This window comes from Pelophylax lessonae, assembly GCF_965119305.1.
Source record: "Pelophylax lessonae genome assembly, chromosome: 12".
Classification (NCBI taxonomy): domain Eukaryota; kingdom Metazoa; phylum Chordata; class Amphibia; order Anura; family Ranidae; genus Pelophylax; species Pelophylax lessonae.
Window position 1 is genome coordinate 126,999,501 of NC_138779.1, and position 18,621 is coordinate 127,018,121.

At 42.3% G+C, this 18,621-nt stretch overlaps 1 protein-coding gene across 1 annotated transcript in view; it reads left to right on the forward strand.

Moving 5' to 3' along the window:
* Positions 1 to 18,621, forward strand: part of MCAM (melanoma cell adhesion molecule) — a 148,289-nt gene that overhangs the window by 120,300 nt on the left and 9,368 nt on the right. Inside the window, exons 11-14 of the mRNA XM_082274546.1 lie at positions 4,609 to 4,733; positions 8,027 to 8,180; positions 10,343 to 10,378; positions 13,929 to 13,973. Coding sequence (XP_082130672.1) covers positions 4,609 to 4,733; positions 8,027 to 8,180; positions 10,343 to 10,378; positions 13,929 to 13,973 — 360 coding nt within the window. The remainder of the gene's footprint in view (positions 1 to 4,608; positions 4,734 to 8,026; positions 8,181 to 10,342; positions 10,379 to 13,928; positions 13,974 to 18,621) is intronic.

The window sequence follows — 18,621 nt, forward strand, 5'->3', positions numbered from 1 at the left end:
CTCTGGAGCAACTGCTCTTGCAGAGTGCAACTGCACTTTGAAAAGTGCACATTTTTTTTGCTTTTAGTAAACCAACCCCTAAGTCTCAGTTCACACTAGCGCGGCTCAAAGTCGCCCAACTTTAAAGCCACGCCACACAGCATGACTTCATCGCGGCTTGCAAATTACTTTTTTAACAGAAGTCAATGCAAGTCGCTCTGAATTCACCCCCAAGTAGTGCAGGAACCTTTTTTAAATCGGATCGACTTGAGTCGCTCCGATTAGAACAGTTCCATTGCACTGAATAGGGTGCGACTTGTTCGGGGACAAGTCGCCCGACAGGTGGCCCCAGTGTGAACCGAGCCTTAGGCCTCATGTGCACTGGACGTTTTCACAGCTGCTGTTAGGGGCGTCTCACATTTTTTTTTTTACTGCCTCTAAACGCCCCACTATGTTAGCCTATGTGCTCATGCACACATAAACTTTCAGAGGTGTTTGGAGGCATAAGCATTTAGGGTCAGTAGAAGAAAACACCAGCCTGTGCAACCAGGAGCAGAGGCAGTTGAGCTATAAAAATGCAAAATGTCAAAAAATGCTGCTAAGCGTGGCTAAACGCTGTAATGCTGTGATGTTTTTAGGGATTTTTACATGATAGGGAGTGTTTGTAAAGAAAAAAGAAAAAACACTAACGCCAAAAAACGTGGAAAGATGCCAATAAGCGTTATTCAACAACGTGGCTAACTGCACGCTTTCAAAGCTGCTTTTTACTGGAAGTAGCGCTGGCTTTTTAAAACGTCCTGTGTGCATGAGGCCTTAGTGTGTTTATCCATGGACTAATTGTCAAAAACGTGGAAAGACTCCAATAAGCACTATTCAACAACGCGGCTAACCGCATGCTTTTAAAGCTGCTTTTTACTGGCATTTTTTTAAACGTCTTGTATGCATGAGGCCTTAGTGTGTTTATCCATGGACTAATTGTCATTACATTGTACAGAGTAGCACGGGATGTTCTGCGTAATTTTTACATGTTTCTTTTGTTTTGTTTGTGCAAATATAGATCAATTCACTGTTTTTGTTACATGTATTTGTTACATATCTCTTGATGATGTTTAGCATCAAAGTGTTCAGTTTACAAAAATAAATTATACATTGATGCAGAATTGGTATTTTTCTTATGAAAAAAATCATCCAACTATAGAAAGCCTAGATTTCATTCAAAGAAAGTCAGTATTTTATTTCCCTATGAAATGTCTCCTTTTTCGGGCCCGTAGACACCTGATAGAAACGCACTGGTAATGTTAGCAGTGTTTGTAGAAGTGTGTTATTTGTGTGAATTGGCTTTTACATAAACAATTCAACAAAATCAATAGTATAACATACAGATCTATGTACTAAACCCGGTAGTAAATAAAAATAAAATAAAAAAAAGTTATAAAAAAAAGAAATTGACTAATTACACATAGTATGAAAATGATGAAAAAAAATACTGTAAAAGTACTAAAATAAGTATAGTCCAGCACTTAATTGCATCCAGCAGCGCTCAATATATCAAACATATATCATAGATCATAAAGTCCTCAAAAGGAAAAAAACTGTCTAAAGACTCAATGAAATGTTCTTAAAATCCCCCGACAGTTCATATGATAATAATAATCCCCGGTGTATTGATGTCCGTAATCAGGTTCCAACCTTCACCACACCAAACGTGACCCCCCTAGTAGTGGGCACTCACCGGAAATATTATAAATATACGCCTGTAAGCATAGGTAGCTTGGACCCTTGACACCTTTGGATATCCCCATCAATGCCTGATGACTTCCACATAGGTATTCCAATCATGGATTCAGAAGTGTCATGGAAATAAAGATGGGGGCACAATAGTGTGATACCATCTCAACATTTATTGTACAAATCACTCCAAGTTAAAAACCCCAAATCCAATATGCTTACATAAGAACAGATCTTTCAAGCAGAATAATAGTAACCTATTGGTTATGGCCAGCTCACCACTGCTGCGTGAAAATATTCAAGCCTCCACTGAAGCATGCTGTTTCCCTTGTAACCACAAGAAGTTCTGGCTGGCATCCGGATCTCACCCTGAAGGAGGCTTGAATATTTTCACGCAGCAGTGGTGAGCTGGCCATAACCAATGGGTTACTATTATTCTGCTTGAAAGATCTGTTCTTATGTAAGCATATTGGATTTGGGGTTTTTAACTTGGAGTGATTTGTACAATAAATGTTGAAACGGTATCACACTATTGTGCCCCCATCTTTATTTCCATGACACTTCTGAATCCATGATTGGAATACCTATGTGGAAGTCATCAGGCATTGACAGGGATATCCAAAGATGTCAAGGGTCCAAGCTACCTATGCTTACAGGCGTATATTTATAATATTTCCGGTGAGTGCCCAATACTAGGGGGGTCACGTTTGGTGTGGTGAAGGTTGGAACCTGATTACGGACATCAATACACCGGGGATTATTATTATTATCATATGAACTGTCGGGGGATTTTAAGAACATTTCATTGAGTATTTAGACAGTTTTTTTCCTTTTGAGGACTTTATGATCTATGATATATGTTTGATATATTGAGCGCTGCTGGATGCAATCAAGTGCTGGACTATACTTATTTTAGTACTTTTACAGTATTTTTTTTTCATCATTTTCATACATTGTTCTTATCACAGTAGCTGCGATCAGCAAATTTTTATGCATTTTATGTATTTTATTATTATCTATATCTAGTGTGTGGTCTTATCCCTTTTATAAGGAGCGCTGGGCGAGTGTTTGTAGTCCTACCCTGGTCTCAACCACTTTTTACTAATTACACATAGTAATGAAAATACTGCATGCACTATGCTTTTATAAATTAATTGACAGTATACAGGCCCAAAGAGCCAAAGTGACAGTGCCTCCTACTAGCCCACTACATGAGCAAAATATTGTCACCCTTCTGAGCTCCCCCCTCACTGCCTCCCTGCCTCCCCAGGTAGGTAGTAAGGTATTGGGGTATATGTGACCCAACTGGCCCATGGCAAGGCCCTTACACTGTGTTGTCATGGGTCAGTGACATCATCCACCTGGGTAGGCTTTAACACCATATAACACTAAAACTAATTGCATAGGTGTGCACAGGGGGTGTACTGGATGTGCCTGGGCACACCCTAATCACCCCGTGCGGTGCTGATACTTCACCAAAGCCCCCCAAAGGGACTACTAAAAAAATTGTAAAAAGTAAAATAATAAAAATAAAAAACGAACACTGTCCACTGACCTACTGACACCAACCTCTGCCCTACTGACAGGGCCACTTCTCTACTGATACCATCCACTGCCCCACTAACACATTTGGGGTGCACACCCTAATGCAATAGGCAGCGCACACCTATGACTTATTGGAGAGATGGCAAGGGAGCGAAGATCCGTACCTTGCTGGAGGGATTGCTGACAGGAGACACTGTCACTCTGAATGGGTAGGTGACAGTGTCCCTTACAGCAAAGCTTTGCATCCAAAGCACCATAAATCATAGCAACTACCAGAATTCACTATTGAGGTCAGGCCATTGCAAGATGGCATCTGAATGCTTTTATGGGCAACACACTTTGTACTTGGTGTTTTGCTCCTTGCTTGTATTTTATTGTAGAGCTCTGAAGGAATCACTTAATCCAAACATGAAGCACTTTTCATAACTCATGACTATGCAAACTATTTTTCCTTGTAAATGGCATAAATAACTTGTGCTTCAGTCTGCTGTCAGTATCTTGCCAGCAATTATCAGATATTGAGTATTAGTCATGCTCATATGATGAACATATCAGTCCCTGCATGTGTTCATAGTAAAGTCACTTGTTTTACTGAGGACATGGCATGGTCCTTCTCATGAATTTCTTCATGTTGTATCTTTAGTCCTATGGCTTTACAATTAGTCCTAACACCCAAAACGGCTGCTTGGTATAAGGAGAACTTTAAAATTCAATACAAGCCAGCAGGTGGATCAAGCCTCCCTTTTAGTTACACAAAGACACCGGTTTTCATTATGCACCATTACGACTTTCTAGACCAGGGGTCTCCAAACTATGACCCCCCAGTTGTTCAGGAACTACAATTCCCATCATGCCTAGTCATGTATGTGAATGTCAGAGTTTTACAATGCCTCATGGGATGTGTAGTTCAGCAACAGCTGGAGGGCCCCAGTTTGGAGATTCCTGTTTTAGACAATGGCGTCCGAACAATCAATGATGTCATCAGTTGATTAGGAGGATGTCGGTCGCCTCCACAGCATCCTTGTTTGACCCTCCTCTGCCTCTCTCCCTCCACACTGGGTTCACATTAGCTGACCGATGGAGAGAAACTGAGGGAGAAGAGAAACACTAGAATACTAGTCAGTACCAGTGTGCACAAGTGTATTTGCTTTGGAAGTAAAAAAAAAATCACCTCTAATGTTGGGTGTCCTACATGGGTGGATATTGGTTTATTATGTAAAACTATTAGAGTAGTTTTTTTACGTTTTAGAATGGGGTGCCTCCAGACTGTCCATAATTTTAATGAGTGCCTTGACTGACAAATGGTTGGGAAACAATGTCCTAGATCATGCATCTTGTTTTTCATATTCATTGCAGGAAGTCCTCAGGCAACTGTGACTTCACAATTTATAGAAGTGCAAGATGGTAAAACTGTGACTGCAAATTGCACAGTATTTGGTTATCCACGACCTCAGATCGCTTGGTATTTCAATGAAACAGAGGTAATTGAGCTCTCCCCTATTTGTAAAGCAAAGTTGCAGGCAAACAGCTACATATATGGTCTAAATCTCATCTACGGTATGTGCCATAATTATTATTCACCTGCCAAAGGATTTGTGATTATGATTAGCCAATCTTGTGATTTAAATACCTCTGCCACACTGCCCAGCCATCACCTCTGTACAAGAAGCATTAAAGTGGATGTAAATCCTCACATATACCTAGTGAGGCCTAAGATGATACACAGAGATGAAACTAATCTCACTGCATACCTTTTACTTGTATATGTGCTGTCTCCAGCTTTCTATACTGTTTAGAAATTGCATGTCCTGTTAGAATTGTTTCATCCTGATTCACCTGTGGGTGTAGATTCTTGCCATACACTGTGAGACAGCTGATTGGAGGAAAGGCACACACCCCCTCTCCACATAGGCGGAAACATGAAGAGCTGTGCTGTAAATAGACCAGCTCTCTGTTAATCTATTTATAGCACCCACCCAGACACAAAGTTCAGCCTGGTTTTATTCTCAGAGAACTTGTCAGAAGTTATAATGCTAATAACAGAAGAACTGAGCAGGAAAAAGCCACAGCACTTAAGACTTTGTAGAGAGATAAATAAACACTACAGATAGATGTGCCCAGGTCAAATTTTATGAATGGGGTTTACATCCACTTTAAGCTTACTACCAGCCTGCTCAATGAACAGTGAATCAACCCTTATTATTTCTCTCCAATAGGCAGGGAGCTGACGTAGGAAGAGGTAATGGTAAATCCATAAGTAACAGAGTGTCCTTCCCTAGCAGAGGTATTTATCTCCCAAGAATGACTGGTCCAACTTACAAATAGAAGTATTTTAATTGTATTTAGCGCTTTGCCTAATGTGTTTCATTTTATTCTGACTTGTGTTTTTACAAAATCTAAGAAAAAACATTTCTGTGACAGTTTTGCATCTTTTGCTCTTTTTAGTGGTGTTTACCAAAGTATGAGATGTGTGAGTTTGTTGTACTAGTATGGCTTTGAAAGCAGCTACATATTACTATATGACTTACTTACAACAGGATCTTTATGGCGATACTTAGCTGGTGTGGTGCTTTATAGAGAATTAGAAGATTAAAATAGTGGCTGTGTCTAGTAGAGCATAATCAGAACATGAACAATTTTACTAGCAATCTAGAAATGTTCATAACCAAGGACTGTATTGGCCACTTTAGAGACAACCAATGGACAAAGTAGGACCAGAGAGTATACTGTGCACAGTCAAAGTTTTGGAAATTTTACTTTACAATATTAGTCCCCTTCATTTGCATGCATTGCTGTTATTATTTGAGACCTGGCACATGTAAAGCCTAACAATTTTAATTTTAAATTTTAAAGCTTAATTTAAAATTTTAATTTTAAAGCTAAACTTCTCCACATTTGGTTTATATACTGTTGCCCCAGTAAATATTAATGATTCACTGGCAGAAACCTGAGACAGGAGCTTCGGTAATCCCAGATAGAGAGAAGACTGTAAGTGATGGGACTGTAAATTTAAAGTAAAGAAGAATCGGACATGGCCTAAATAATTTCCAAGGTGACAATAACGCTGAAGTGCACAGACCTTATGTTGCTTTCAAGTACCTGAGTACATTTCCAAATAAATCCCTGTGCCCCTAGTTTAATAGATATACAACTATTAACAAAAAAAAAGTTATAAAACTATATAAGTTGTTAAATGTAAAATGCTAATTTTTTCACATTTGTGTCCATTTGTCGCCTAAGCATGGTGCTGGTAAATCAGTATTACAAAAAAGAATCTTTTGTTATCCATGCAAATTACATTATATTGTCAAAAATATTGGGACACTTGCCTTTACATGCACCTGAACTTTAATGGCATCCCGGTCTTAGTCCGTAGGATTCAATATTGAGTTGGCCCACTCTTTGCAGCTATAACAGCTTCAACTCTTCTGGGAATGCTGTCCACAAGGTTTAGGAGTGTGTCTATGGGCATGTTTAAACATTCTTCCAGAAGCGCATTTGTGAGGTCAGGCACTGATTTTGGACGAGGCGGTCTGGCTCGCATTCTCCGCTCAAATTTATCCCAACGGTGTTCTATCAGGTTGAGGTCAGGACTCTGTGCAGGCCAGTCCAATTCCTCCACCCCAAACTCCCTCATCCATGTCTTTATGGACCTTGCTTTGTGCACTGGTCCAAATAATTTGGTGGAAGGGGAATTATGCTGTGGGGATGTTTTTCACGGGTTGGGCTTGGCCCTGTAGTTCCAGTGAAGGGAACTCTTAAGACATCGGCATACCAAGACATTTTGGACAATTCCATGCTCCCCACTTTGTGGGAACAGTTTGGGGATGGCCCTTTCCTGTTCCAACATGACTGCGCACCAGTGCACAAACAAGGTCCTTAAAGACATGGATGACATGGATGAGGGAGTTTGGGGGGAGAAACTTGACTGGCCTGCACAGAGTCTTGACCTCAACCCGATATAACACTTTTGGGATGAATTCAAAGGGGAGGGCCTGGCCTTCTCGCCCACATCAATGCCTGACCTAACAAATATGCTCCTGGAAGAATGGTCAAACATTCCTCTACCTTGTGGACAGCCATCCCAGAAGAGTTGAAGCTGTTATAGCTGCAAAGGGTGGGCCAACTCAATATTGAACTCTACGAACAAAGACTGGGATGCCATTAAAGTTCATGTGTATGGAAAGGCAGACATCCAAATACCTTTGGCAATATAGTGTATTTGAGTAGGCAAATCGGTAAGAGTTAGGCCAGGTTCACACTGGTGTACTGCGGTTTGGCTGCAGAACAGGTGTATCCATGATAGATTGTATGTTTTTGCCACATTTTCTGAAAGTACACAAAATATTAAGTATGCATAACTTTTGTTGCGCCTTTAGAAAATGCAGCAAAAATGCGTTCCATAGAAGTCTATAGGTCCGCAGCTAAAAATGTTGGTAAAATGCACAAAACCACGTATACATCTGCATTGCGGCCAAACCGCAGGGCACCGATGTGGACCTGGACCTTCAGCCAAGACCACCAATGCATACTGGATGCTGCTAAATGTAACTTGGGCATCTAAACTTCGTTGACCTTTGGTCACGAATGGGATAAAGCAGACACGCTCTTTGTTGGTATGTTTGATTGACTAATTCTATTTTAGTCTAAGAATTTTTCATTAATACACATGATCACATTTACTTAATAACATTATTTGGTATATTGTAATGTCTGTGTTAGTAGCTGTTCTAATTAGTGTATTGCAGGGATTTCATGCTGTGTGTTTTGACAGGTAAAGTCTGGAGCTGTCATTTATAGCATCAAAGATTATGAAGTGACAAGCGAACTCACTTTTATGGTCCACAAAGATTTCTTTAATCAAAGTCTCAAATGCGTGGCCTTAAATCGTTTCAACAGCAGCACTGCATATATCCAGCTATTGAAAAGTGAGTCGCTGTATGTTTGCTTGCATGTATGTGTATGTTGGCATGTAATATTACTTTTGCCATCTGAAAATAAATGCTTGTGTCCAATTTCTGTGGTTTGTTTGTTAGCTAAGAACGTTGAATAGAAAAGAGGTGGGTAGGCAAGCGCTGTGGCAGGTCTGATGTGACTAGGGTACTGTGATGGGGATGATAACAATAGCAAGGAGGGGGCTGTTGAAGAGACCCATATAAAGGGTTCAGTTCAAAGTAAATGAAGTACAATCCAGTCAATTTAGGCCAATATATATTCGGCTACATAATTTTGGTAAAAAAAAAAAATTGATTTGCGCAAACGTTATAGCATCTACAATGGGATATATTTATAGACTTTTTATTTTTTTCATTATTTTTACCAGTAATGGCAGCGATCAGTGATATTTACCGGTACTGCGACATTGCAACTGACAAATCTGACACTAATTGACACTCTTTGGGGACCAGGGACACTAATACAGTGATCAGTGCTAAAAAAATGCACTGTCACTGTATAAATGACACTGGCAAGGAAGGGGTGATTAAGGGGTTAAGTGTGCTCCTAGGGTGTGCTTTCGAACTGTGGGGGGAGTGGATGTACTAGAGGAAAAGAGAGATCTGTTTTTTTTTTTTTGCTTAGCTAAAACACAAGATCTCTCTTTTTCTTTCCCGACAGAACAGCGGTCTGCCTTGTTTAAATAGCGGCGTTCTGCCTTTCCTCCGAATGATCGGTGAGTCCTGTTAGCCACTGCAGCCCCTGAACCTGCTGATTGGCCCCCACTGTGTCCACTCACAATGGGAACAATGCTCCGGTGGCACACGTGCACGCCGCAGATCGCGTACACAAAATCACGTACAGGTACATGATTTTGCGTAGCCGGGCCGCCCTGTGGTTAAGTCCCCAGATCTCTCCTCTATGCTGGAAAGTCTGAGATAAAAAAAAAAATCAGTCACAGCCTTTCCAAAAGTTAGGGTTTACATCTTCAGGCCTCCGAGGGTCATAGAGATGGCCGGGGACCATCTGGTCCTTGGTCAGCATTATGGTAAACAGCTGCCGCCGGTAGTTTTAGTCTCCGGCTCCCCGATCGAACGGGAGAGACCAGAGAAGCCCCAAAGTGCGGTAGGAGGGGTGTTCCCTCCTGCCGCCTGTAAAAGCAATCAAACGGCTGAACCGGTTCAGCCGCTATGATTGCTTTTATATTGCAGGGAACCACCAGCTGAAAAAAACACTATCTGAATGATGCCTGCCCCTGCAGGCATCATTCAGATATCACCACTTAAAGCCCAGGACGTCATATGATGGCCAACAGTGGGCAAGTGGTTAATGGATAGCAATGGTTTTCATTAGCCTAAGCCTCATAGTCCAATTTTCCCTCTTCTTATGTACATACTTGAAATCAGAATACAACATGGTGCAGGAGCCCATGCTGGACTGAGCTCCTGTCCTTTTCCAAGGTGGTGGGTCCTAGCAGTATTGACTATCCTTTATCAATTTTAGTTACGGCAGGAAAGGGTTAGAACTTCAGTTAGGTTTCAATTATTGTCTGTTTCCCAGGGAGGAGTTCTTTAAAAAAAAAAAAAAGAGCCCCATAGAAGAGATTTATCTTCAATTTCTGTTCTGTCAGTTATGTGTACAGGAAGTGAGGGTAAATCTCCCTACTGGGGATACAGACAGAAATTCAATTAGGACAGCACTTCTAAACCTTACTTACACTACTAGAAGAAACATTTACTTTGCTGCCTGTGTCCCAAGTGGGAGATTCAAAATGTATTATATATATTATATTATATAATAGTTTACAGTGCACCAGGAAAGTATTCACAGCGCTTCAATTTTTACCCATTTTATGTTACAGCCTTATTCCAAAATGGATTAAATTAATTATTTTCCTCAAAATTCTACAAACAATACCGCATAATGAGAACTTGAAAGAAGTTTGTTTGAAATCTTTTTTTGAAGAAAATAATACATTTAATTCCCTTTTGGAATAAGGCTGTAACATAACAAAATGTGGAAAAAGTGAATACTTTATAGATGCACTGTATGTAAAGTTTACAGTAAATTTATAAATATATAAAGGTTGTGCACATAGAAGGTTAAAGAGTGAAAGATACATATCTAACTAAATTCAATGATATTCTTTGAACAGAATCCACGACTACACCTGTTTCAGTCACCAGCGCTGGTATGTATGTGATCAATGTGATGAATGATATTCAGAATTATTTGACCACGGATTATATGCTAAACAGTGCAAAAATAGACAAAACTGAGTCCTATTTTCTGACTAATATAAAGAAATCTGCACATGTTACAACAGAGCAATGCTGTAGCTAATACATTTGAACCATCATATTTCAATATAATTGATATCTGAATCTAAGAATGTCAAATTGGGTTTCATCTTGTAGTAGTATATTCCATATAGCATTGGGACCCAGCAGGAGGTGCAGGAATGGGGGTGGGAAAATGTTCATTTTATCTATGGAGACGGTAAGTTACAACTTGTAGTGAAATAGAGAAAAGGGTTTGATAGGTGCTTTACATGTACGTTGTACACTGCAGTGGCGTAGCGTGGGGGGTGCAGGGGGGGCCGGCCGCACCGGGCGCAACATCTGGGGGGGGCGCATCTGCAGTGTCACTCTGTCTGTCTGACATACACAGTTCACACACTGCGGCTGCCTCCATCTTTAGGCTGGAAGATGTCCAGCGCGGCCGCCCTATGGCTGAAAATGATGGGTCGGGGCGGGGCTGGACTGTGCCTCACCTGTCCATTGGTGTAGGGTGGGGTGGCATTGCAAGCCAAGCCCCGCCTATGCCGCCTCTCCTCACTGCTCAGTCAGTTTAGCAGCGAGTGAGTCAGCAGCCTGGCGCTGTCACAGAGTGGGTGTCCAGAGGCTCTAATAGGCTTCAAAAAAGGGTGGACCCGGGGCAGTGCGCCCCGAGCCCACCCATTGTGTGACAATAGCGAATAAAAAATTTGCTATTGTCACACGGATCCTCCTCCTGGCCAATCAGGAATTGGGTCCGAGACCCGCTTCCTGATTGGCCGAAAGGCAAACACATGCCATTGGCAGAGGAGGAGGCGGGAGGACTCGAGGAGACGCGGGGAACTGAGGAGAAGCCGCCGCTGCAAGTAAGTATCTCTGCATTGAAGGGGGCACGCTGATCTCTCTGCATTGAAGGGGGGCACGGCACTTTGGTCACTCTGCATTGAATGGGGCACGCTGGTCTCTCTGCTTTGAAAAGGGGCACGCTGGTCTCTCTGCATTGAAAGGGGGCACGCTGGTCACTCTGCATTGAAGGGGGCACGTTGATCTCTCTGCATTGAAGGGGGGCACGCTGGTCATTCTGCATTGAAAGGGGGCACACTGGTCATTCTGCATTGAAAGGGGGCACACTGGTCATTCTGCATTGAAAGGGGGCACGCTGGTCACTCTGCATTGATGGGGGCACGATGATCTCTCTGCATTGAAGGGGGGCACGCTGGTCATTCTGCATTGAAAGGGGGCACGCTGGTCTCTCTGCATTGAAAGGGGGCGCGCTGGTCACTCTGCATTGATGTAGGCATGATGATCTCCCTGCATTGAAGGGGGCACGCTGGTCATTCTGCATTGAAAGGGGGCACGCTGGTCATTCTGCATTGAAAGGGGGCACGTTGGTCATTCTGCATCGAAAGGGGGCACGCTGGTCATTCTGCATTGAAAGGGGGCACGCTGGTCATTCTGCATTGAAAGGGGGCACGCTGTGGTCATTTTGCATTGAAAGGGGGCACGCTGGTCTCTCTGCATTGAAAGGGGGCACGCTGGTCTCTCTGCATTGAAAGGGGGAACGCTGATCTCTCTGCATTGAAGGGGGGCACGGCACGCTGGTCACTCTGCATTGAATGGGGCACGCTGGTCTCTCTGCATTGAAAGGGGGCACGCTTGTCTCTCTGCATTGAAAGGGGGCCCGCTGGTCACTCTGCATTGATGGGGGCACGCTGGTCACTCTGCATTGATGGGGGCACAATGATCTCTCTGCATTGAAGGGGGGCACACTGGTCATTCTGCATTGAAAGGGGCCACGCTGGTCATTCTGCATTGAAAGGGGGCACGCTGGTCATTCTGCATTGAAAGGGGACATGCTGTGGTCTTTCTGCATTGAAAGGGGGCACGCTGGTCTCTCTGCATTGAAAGGGGGCACGCTGGTCTCTCTGCATTGAAAGGGGGCACACTATACCTTGATTACTGGAGGCCCCTTTCACACTTTTGTGACCTCAAAGTCGGGTTAGGGGGCGCAAATTACTTGCCTTGCCCCAGGTGCTGACAACCCACGCTACGCCACTGGTACACTGCAATGTGTTTTCATCTCCATATTGTCTTGTATCCCTGCATGTTATGATTTGTGAATGATTTTTGCATGTTATGATTTGTAAATGATTTTTGCATGTTATGATTTGTAAATGATTTTTGCATGTTATGATTTGTAAATGATTTTTGCATGTTATGATTTGTAAATGATTTTTGCATGTTATGATTTGTAAATGATTTTTGCTTGTCAGTGCTTGCTTCTAGTTCTTCTCTTTAGTGCCCAATGCTGGCACAGCTGAGTAATGAAGATGGCCATACATGGACAGAAATTCTGCCAGCTCAACAGGGACCGGACTAATCCATGTATGGCCTTTCCCACACAGCAAATCGTCTGCAGCATTGATCAGTGTATTCGCATAGCGGGGGAATCCTGTTGTCAGAATACGGGGACACAGCGGGGAGGGTTCCTGCATCCGCATCCAATATATGGCCAGCTTAACAGCTACACTCATTAGCACAAGCTTCTTCTCACTGACTTGTATTGCAGAGAAGTGAAGGGGACATGGCAGACCAGGTCTGTTACTGTTTGCTGATTACTGAGAGCACTGGGTCTTATTCTGGCGCCTATTAGACTGCATGATACCCTAAAAATTCTAAATATAATATACTGTCCATGTATCCCACTAATTCTGAAAAAGGTTAAAATATCAGGAATATGTCAGGAATATTTTATTTTTCCAGTCCTTCAATAGATGTGTCCTTTATAGTATAGTATGTAAGAATGTAAAATTGAACTCCCCTTTTATTGAATTTTATTATTCTATATAGTACCGACTGACTGGTGAAATCATTCCTTGCTCCTCATTCTCTAATTTGGATGTTATTAGACCAGTTCATCTCTCATACATGTATACTGCCAGGGACATTTTTCATTTCATTTCAATACGTTTTTATTTCTTTTTTGTTCAAATAGTCATAGAAAATAAAATAACTGTGGCTTGGTACAATGACAAATTAGTCAAATACAGACCATGGTCCTATTGATATGCCAATATTTTGTCAGTACAAAAGATAATGAAATAATACATATATGTTTTGTTTTTGGGACAAACAATATTTCTTTATTGCAAAATAACTTTCATTTCTCTGCAATCTAAAGTCAAAAAGGTATAACAAAACAATACAGTGCAGTTTTTTTTTCTAGTTTGGCCAGTGTTAGTTCTAAAACAATTAGTGTTAATGTAGATAAAAAGTTTTCATTTTGTTGCATAATTTATTCCACTCGTATTAGGACTAAAATTACATTTCTTGCACAAAGTATTGCAAAGTTTTTTACAAATGAAATTAAGTTTTTTTTTTTTTCAATTTTGTGCATTTTTTAAAAATCTCACAGTAAAAAAAAAAAAAAAGTTAACAAAAAAATGAATATCTAATTTGTTTTAGAGTTTTTTACAACTTGGATAGACGAAGGAGACTGGAGTACAGAAGGTATTGTACCATATATATATAGGAGAAAACTAACATCGGTTTATTAAAGTAAATTTAAACCTTTTTTTTTTAAATTTAAAATAACAAATAGGTTTACACGTACTTGCTTCGTTCAATGGTAGGTGGCCGCCTACCTCCTCTTCTGGGGTCCCCTGCTGGCATTCTCCGCTCCTCCTCTTCTCCGTGTGCCTCCATAGCAAGCCTCTTGCTGGGGAGGCACACATGTGGGCTTGCTGTAAGTTTCTATAGACACACACAATGCAGATCAGCTCCGCCTCCTGCTTCCTCATTGCAGGGCTTGATTGACAGCAGCAGGAGCCAATGGCTTCCACTGCTATCAGCAAAGCCTGTGAGAGGCCTGCAGCCAAGCGCAGCACTGGATTGATAGGTACGGGTTTGAGGGGGAGGTGGGGGAAAACTAGTATTTGGAGGATTTTTATCTTAATGCTGGAAATGCATTAAGGTAAAAAAAATCTTTAGAACTTAGAACCACTTTAAAGAAAGGTTGTCGTTTAAGTGTCATGATCGGTGTTTATGAATGAATTCATTGTTTATGGATGCTAAACCTGTACATTGGAAATGCTGATGTTGAGATGCATGTTGAAATGCATGTTGAGATGATATTTGGATTTGGATTTCGCTAAACCCTTTGATACTGTAACTCATAATAGCCCTATATAAGGTTTGAAGATCGGTTAAAACATTGAAGACAAAGGTTTTTATAAACAGAACATTTTCAAAATGGGATAAGTTAGCTGCAGTATGCCACAGAAACTGTTGTCAGCTTTTTCAGTCAATATGTTAATGACCTGGAGGAAAAAATAAATAGTAATGTTGACCTAAAATTTTGTAGAACTTTTAAACTTTAACTATATAGTGAACTATTGAAGAAGAATCAAGTAAACATGTGCAGCTAAATTGCAAATTAAATTTATGGTTGAAAAATGAAAACGTAAAGTGGTTGTTAACCTCAAACATGAAATATGAACAAAGCATATCCCTCTGTAGTGTGTACTTATCTTAATTATGAGCAGTAAGTGTCATTTCTGTCTGCTGCCTTGTTCCTCTGCCATCTGCATGAATTATATCTGACAAGTTTTCCTGACACCTGACTCCTGATTGACAGCCTCAGCTCTGTTCCCCTGTGCTGTGTGGAGGGGGGGTGTCTTTCTTCCTCCAATGAGCTCTCCCCCCTGAGTGTAACTTCAGCTTTACGCCCCCTTTTTCTGTGCTCTCAGAAAAGCTTTAAAATTCAGCACTTTGAATGGATGTAGAGAAGTGAAAGCTGCAGATGGACAGGTACAACTTATGTGGGAGGATTTGTTTCATCTCTGTGTATCAGCTGAGGCCAGTCACTTCACTGGGTATATGTAAGGGTTTAGGTACTTAGGTAATGTGAATAAAAAAGAAAGAAGGATGGGGACCCCCTAGTGGGACTTTAGCGGCCTGTCATAGTAATCAAATCATATGAAAGTACAAGAGAACATACAGATATATAAAAAGTTTAATACAAATTTTATTTAGAAAAAGTCCTTAAAAGCAATTAAAGGCTGATGTTCATAGGGTTCAACAGTGTATACAATGGACAAGTGTAAACAATTCTGCATGATCCAGAAGCTACCGCTATGACTGACATCACTGCTAAGCAGCCCTGGAAAATAACATGTTTCAGAAATTCCATTATTTCCTCAGTGGTGTGCAGGGCTGGGACAAGGTCATTTGGTGCCCAGGGCGAAGATGGCAAACTGCGCCCCCCCCCCCCCCGTCCCGACCCGGGTGTAATACAACTTAAAACAATACAAATTCAATTAGGTTTAGTGCCGGTTCACACTTCTGCGATGCGGGAAGGCTGCGAATATACAGCCTGTTCCCGCATCGCAAACGCACCCCTGGCAGTTCACACTGCCATATGCGATACGCTGGGGGTGTCAATTACATGTTAACGACACCCCCAGTTGCGATCGCATATCGCAGTGCGATCTGACAGTTCGCACAGGATCGGATCGCACAAGTGTGAACCACTGTGCCATCCGATCCTGATGCAGCTGAAAAAAAGGGTCCTGTGCGTGTTTGGTGCGGATACAGTGCGAATTTAGCCATACAAAGTGTATGGCTGAACTCGCATCCGCACATCAGATCGCATGTAATGAAGGAGCAGTGCGCTCCGAATTACATGCGATCTCCGCAGTCGCACATATGTGAACCGGCACTTAATGCGATAGGAACATAGTTCACTCACACATTTTAATTATATGTATTTTTATGTTAGGCACTGAGTGCCGATTCACACTAGTGCGGCTTGTGAGATCGCATGTAATTCGGAGCACACTGCTCCTTCATTACATGCGATCTCCTGTGCGGATGCGAGTTCAGCCATTTACTTTGTATGGCTAAATTCGCACTGTATCCGCACCAAAGATGCACAGGAGGCATTTTGTCAGCCACATCAGGATCGGATCGCACAGTGGTTCACACTTGTGCGATCCGATCCTGTGCGAACTGTCAGATCGCACTGCGATATGCGATCAAACTGGGGGTGTCGTTAACATTTAATTGACACCCCCAGCGTATCACATATGGCAGTGTGAACTGCCTCTTGTGCGGATGTGATGTGGGAACAGGCTGCATATTCGCAGCCTTCCTGCATCGCACAAGTCTGACCCGGCAAACTGTTTTTTCTGTCATACCAATTTGTATTTATCATCTCACCAGACAGACCCCCCTCCCCCCCCCCCATCTGAATATAGTTAGTCACCAATTTGTTATCTCCTCACCAGACAAACCCCCCCCCCCCCCATCTGAATATACTGTAGTTAGTTAACAACTTGTAGAGATCTCCTCACCAGGCAGGCTTCACACGCTGCAGACAGAGAGGTCAGTGTGAGTGTGTGTACAAGCCAGGCTGTGCTGTGACTTCAGTTCTTCTTGGCTCCTCGTGGTTGGTATGCTCCTCCCATACAGTGAATGACATCACGGCCGGGACTACGGAGCTCCTGTCAGGGGGGGGGGGGGGAGTTTTCTCCTCCGCTCCGCTGACAGAAGAACAGAAGGGAATGCTTCAGGCTGTGTCGAGTGCAGGAGCGCACTCGACACATTCCAGGCAGTGACACACAGAGCTTTTGCCGGCCAGAATTACACACACACAGTCAGTGTGTGAAAGAAGTTGTCCAGCCACTTTTGGCGCCCCCATATCTCCAATAAATGTTACCGCCCAGGGCACCCGTCCCTTCCGCCCACCCCTTGTACCGGCTCTGGTGGTGTGTATTAAGCTAGAATGAAGCACTTATGCCAATACAAATGAACCATAAGCACAGCAGCCAAGCTATTAAAACCCAATAGTGATGTCCATCCTTTCACTCGAAAATGAGGGGAGTAATTGCGATGTTACTGGCCCCCCCAGAGCAGCCCACTGAAATTCAGCAAGACCACAACAGAAGTGTACAGAAGAAGCGTGGAAAGATGTTGAAAGCTTAATCTTTCTTCTTTCTTTAGCTCTTTTGGATCTTCCTATTCAGCCATCATTTGCCTTGAATTGTTTTTAGGGAATTTTTCCAAATACATTTTTTTTTTACTTTTTATATATTTGTATGTTCTATTGTACTTTAGGTCCCTTTCACACGGGCTTTCCGATCCGGTCCACCTGTCAGTTTTTCAAGCGGACCGGATCGGATGCTCCGTGCACCTCTATGGAGCAGCGGATATCAGTTGAGACATCTCTGCTGACACCCACTGCTATATGATCCGATCTTGTCTGTGAAATCTGGACGGATTGAAACCCTATTTTCAATCCGTCAAGAGGATCGGATCAGATGGAATTGGATAAAAATGGGCAGGTGGTCCGTTTTCATCGGAGCTTCCATAGAGGAGAGCGGGGATCTGACAGTTCCGTCTCTGCAAAGTAAGCGAAGATGGAGCTGTCATCCACCTGCTCAGCGGGGATTGGCGGATCGATCCCTGCTGAGCAAAACTGAGTCTGCCAGGTGCACCGCCCGTGTGAAAGGGGCCTTATGTATGATTTGATTACTATCACAGGCCGCTAAAGTCCCACTAGGGGGTCCCCATCCTTCTTTCTTTTTTCATTACAATATGGATGTTGCCCTGACAACTTATATCGATGCTACCCCCATTCCCTAGGTAATGTGAATACTGTATTTGAAAAAATATCAAGCATGCAATAATACATAAAATGCACCATTCTGGGTGTATATAGAGGCAGTGAACACATACTGGATAGTATATAGCAAGAATCTTTAACAGTGGCGACAAGGGCCTAGAGAAAGTGCAGCATGATCTGTAAGTAAACTATGCAATGTACAGCTACCCAGCCAAACGTATGACTGGCAAAATGTATTAGATAAACAGAAAAGTCTGGTGAGAAAAAGAGGCAGGAATTAGGGCCAATGTTGTGAGGATTCAAATAGGGAACTATTTTGAGAAAAGGGAGCGAGTGAGAGCTAAGCAGAGTCACAATGCATTTTGTTTTATTTTTTTGCACCTCCCCCCCCAAAAAATAAAGGTAACTAACAAAACTGTAAAATAAATTGTTTATATGTGAACAGTTAAAAACTGAAAAATTGCCAAGGAACGAGGGTACGGAAGGGAATCATCAGGGCTGTTTGGATCTTACTAGAGTTTAAACAGGAAATAA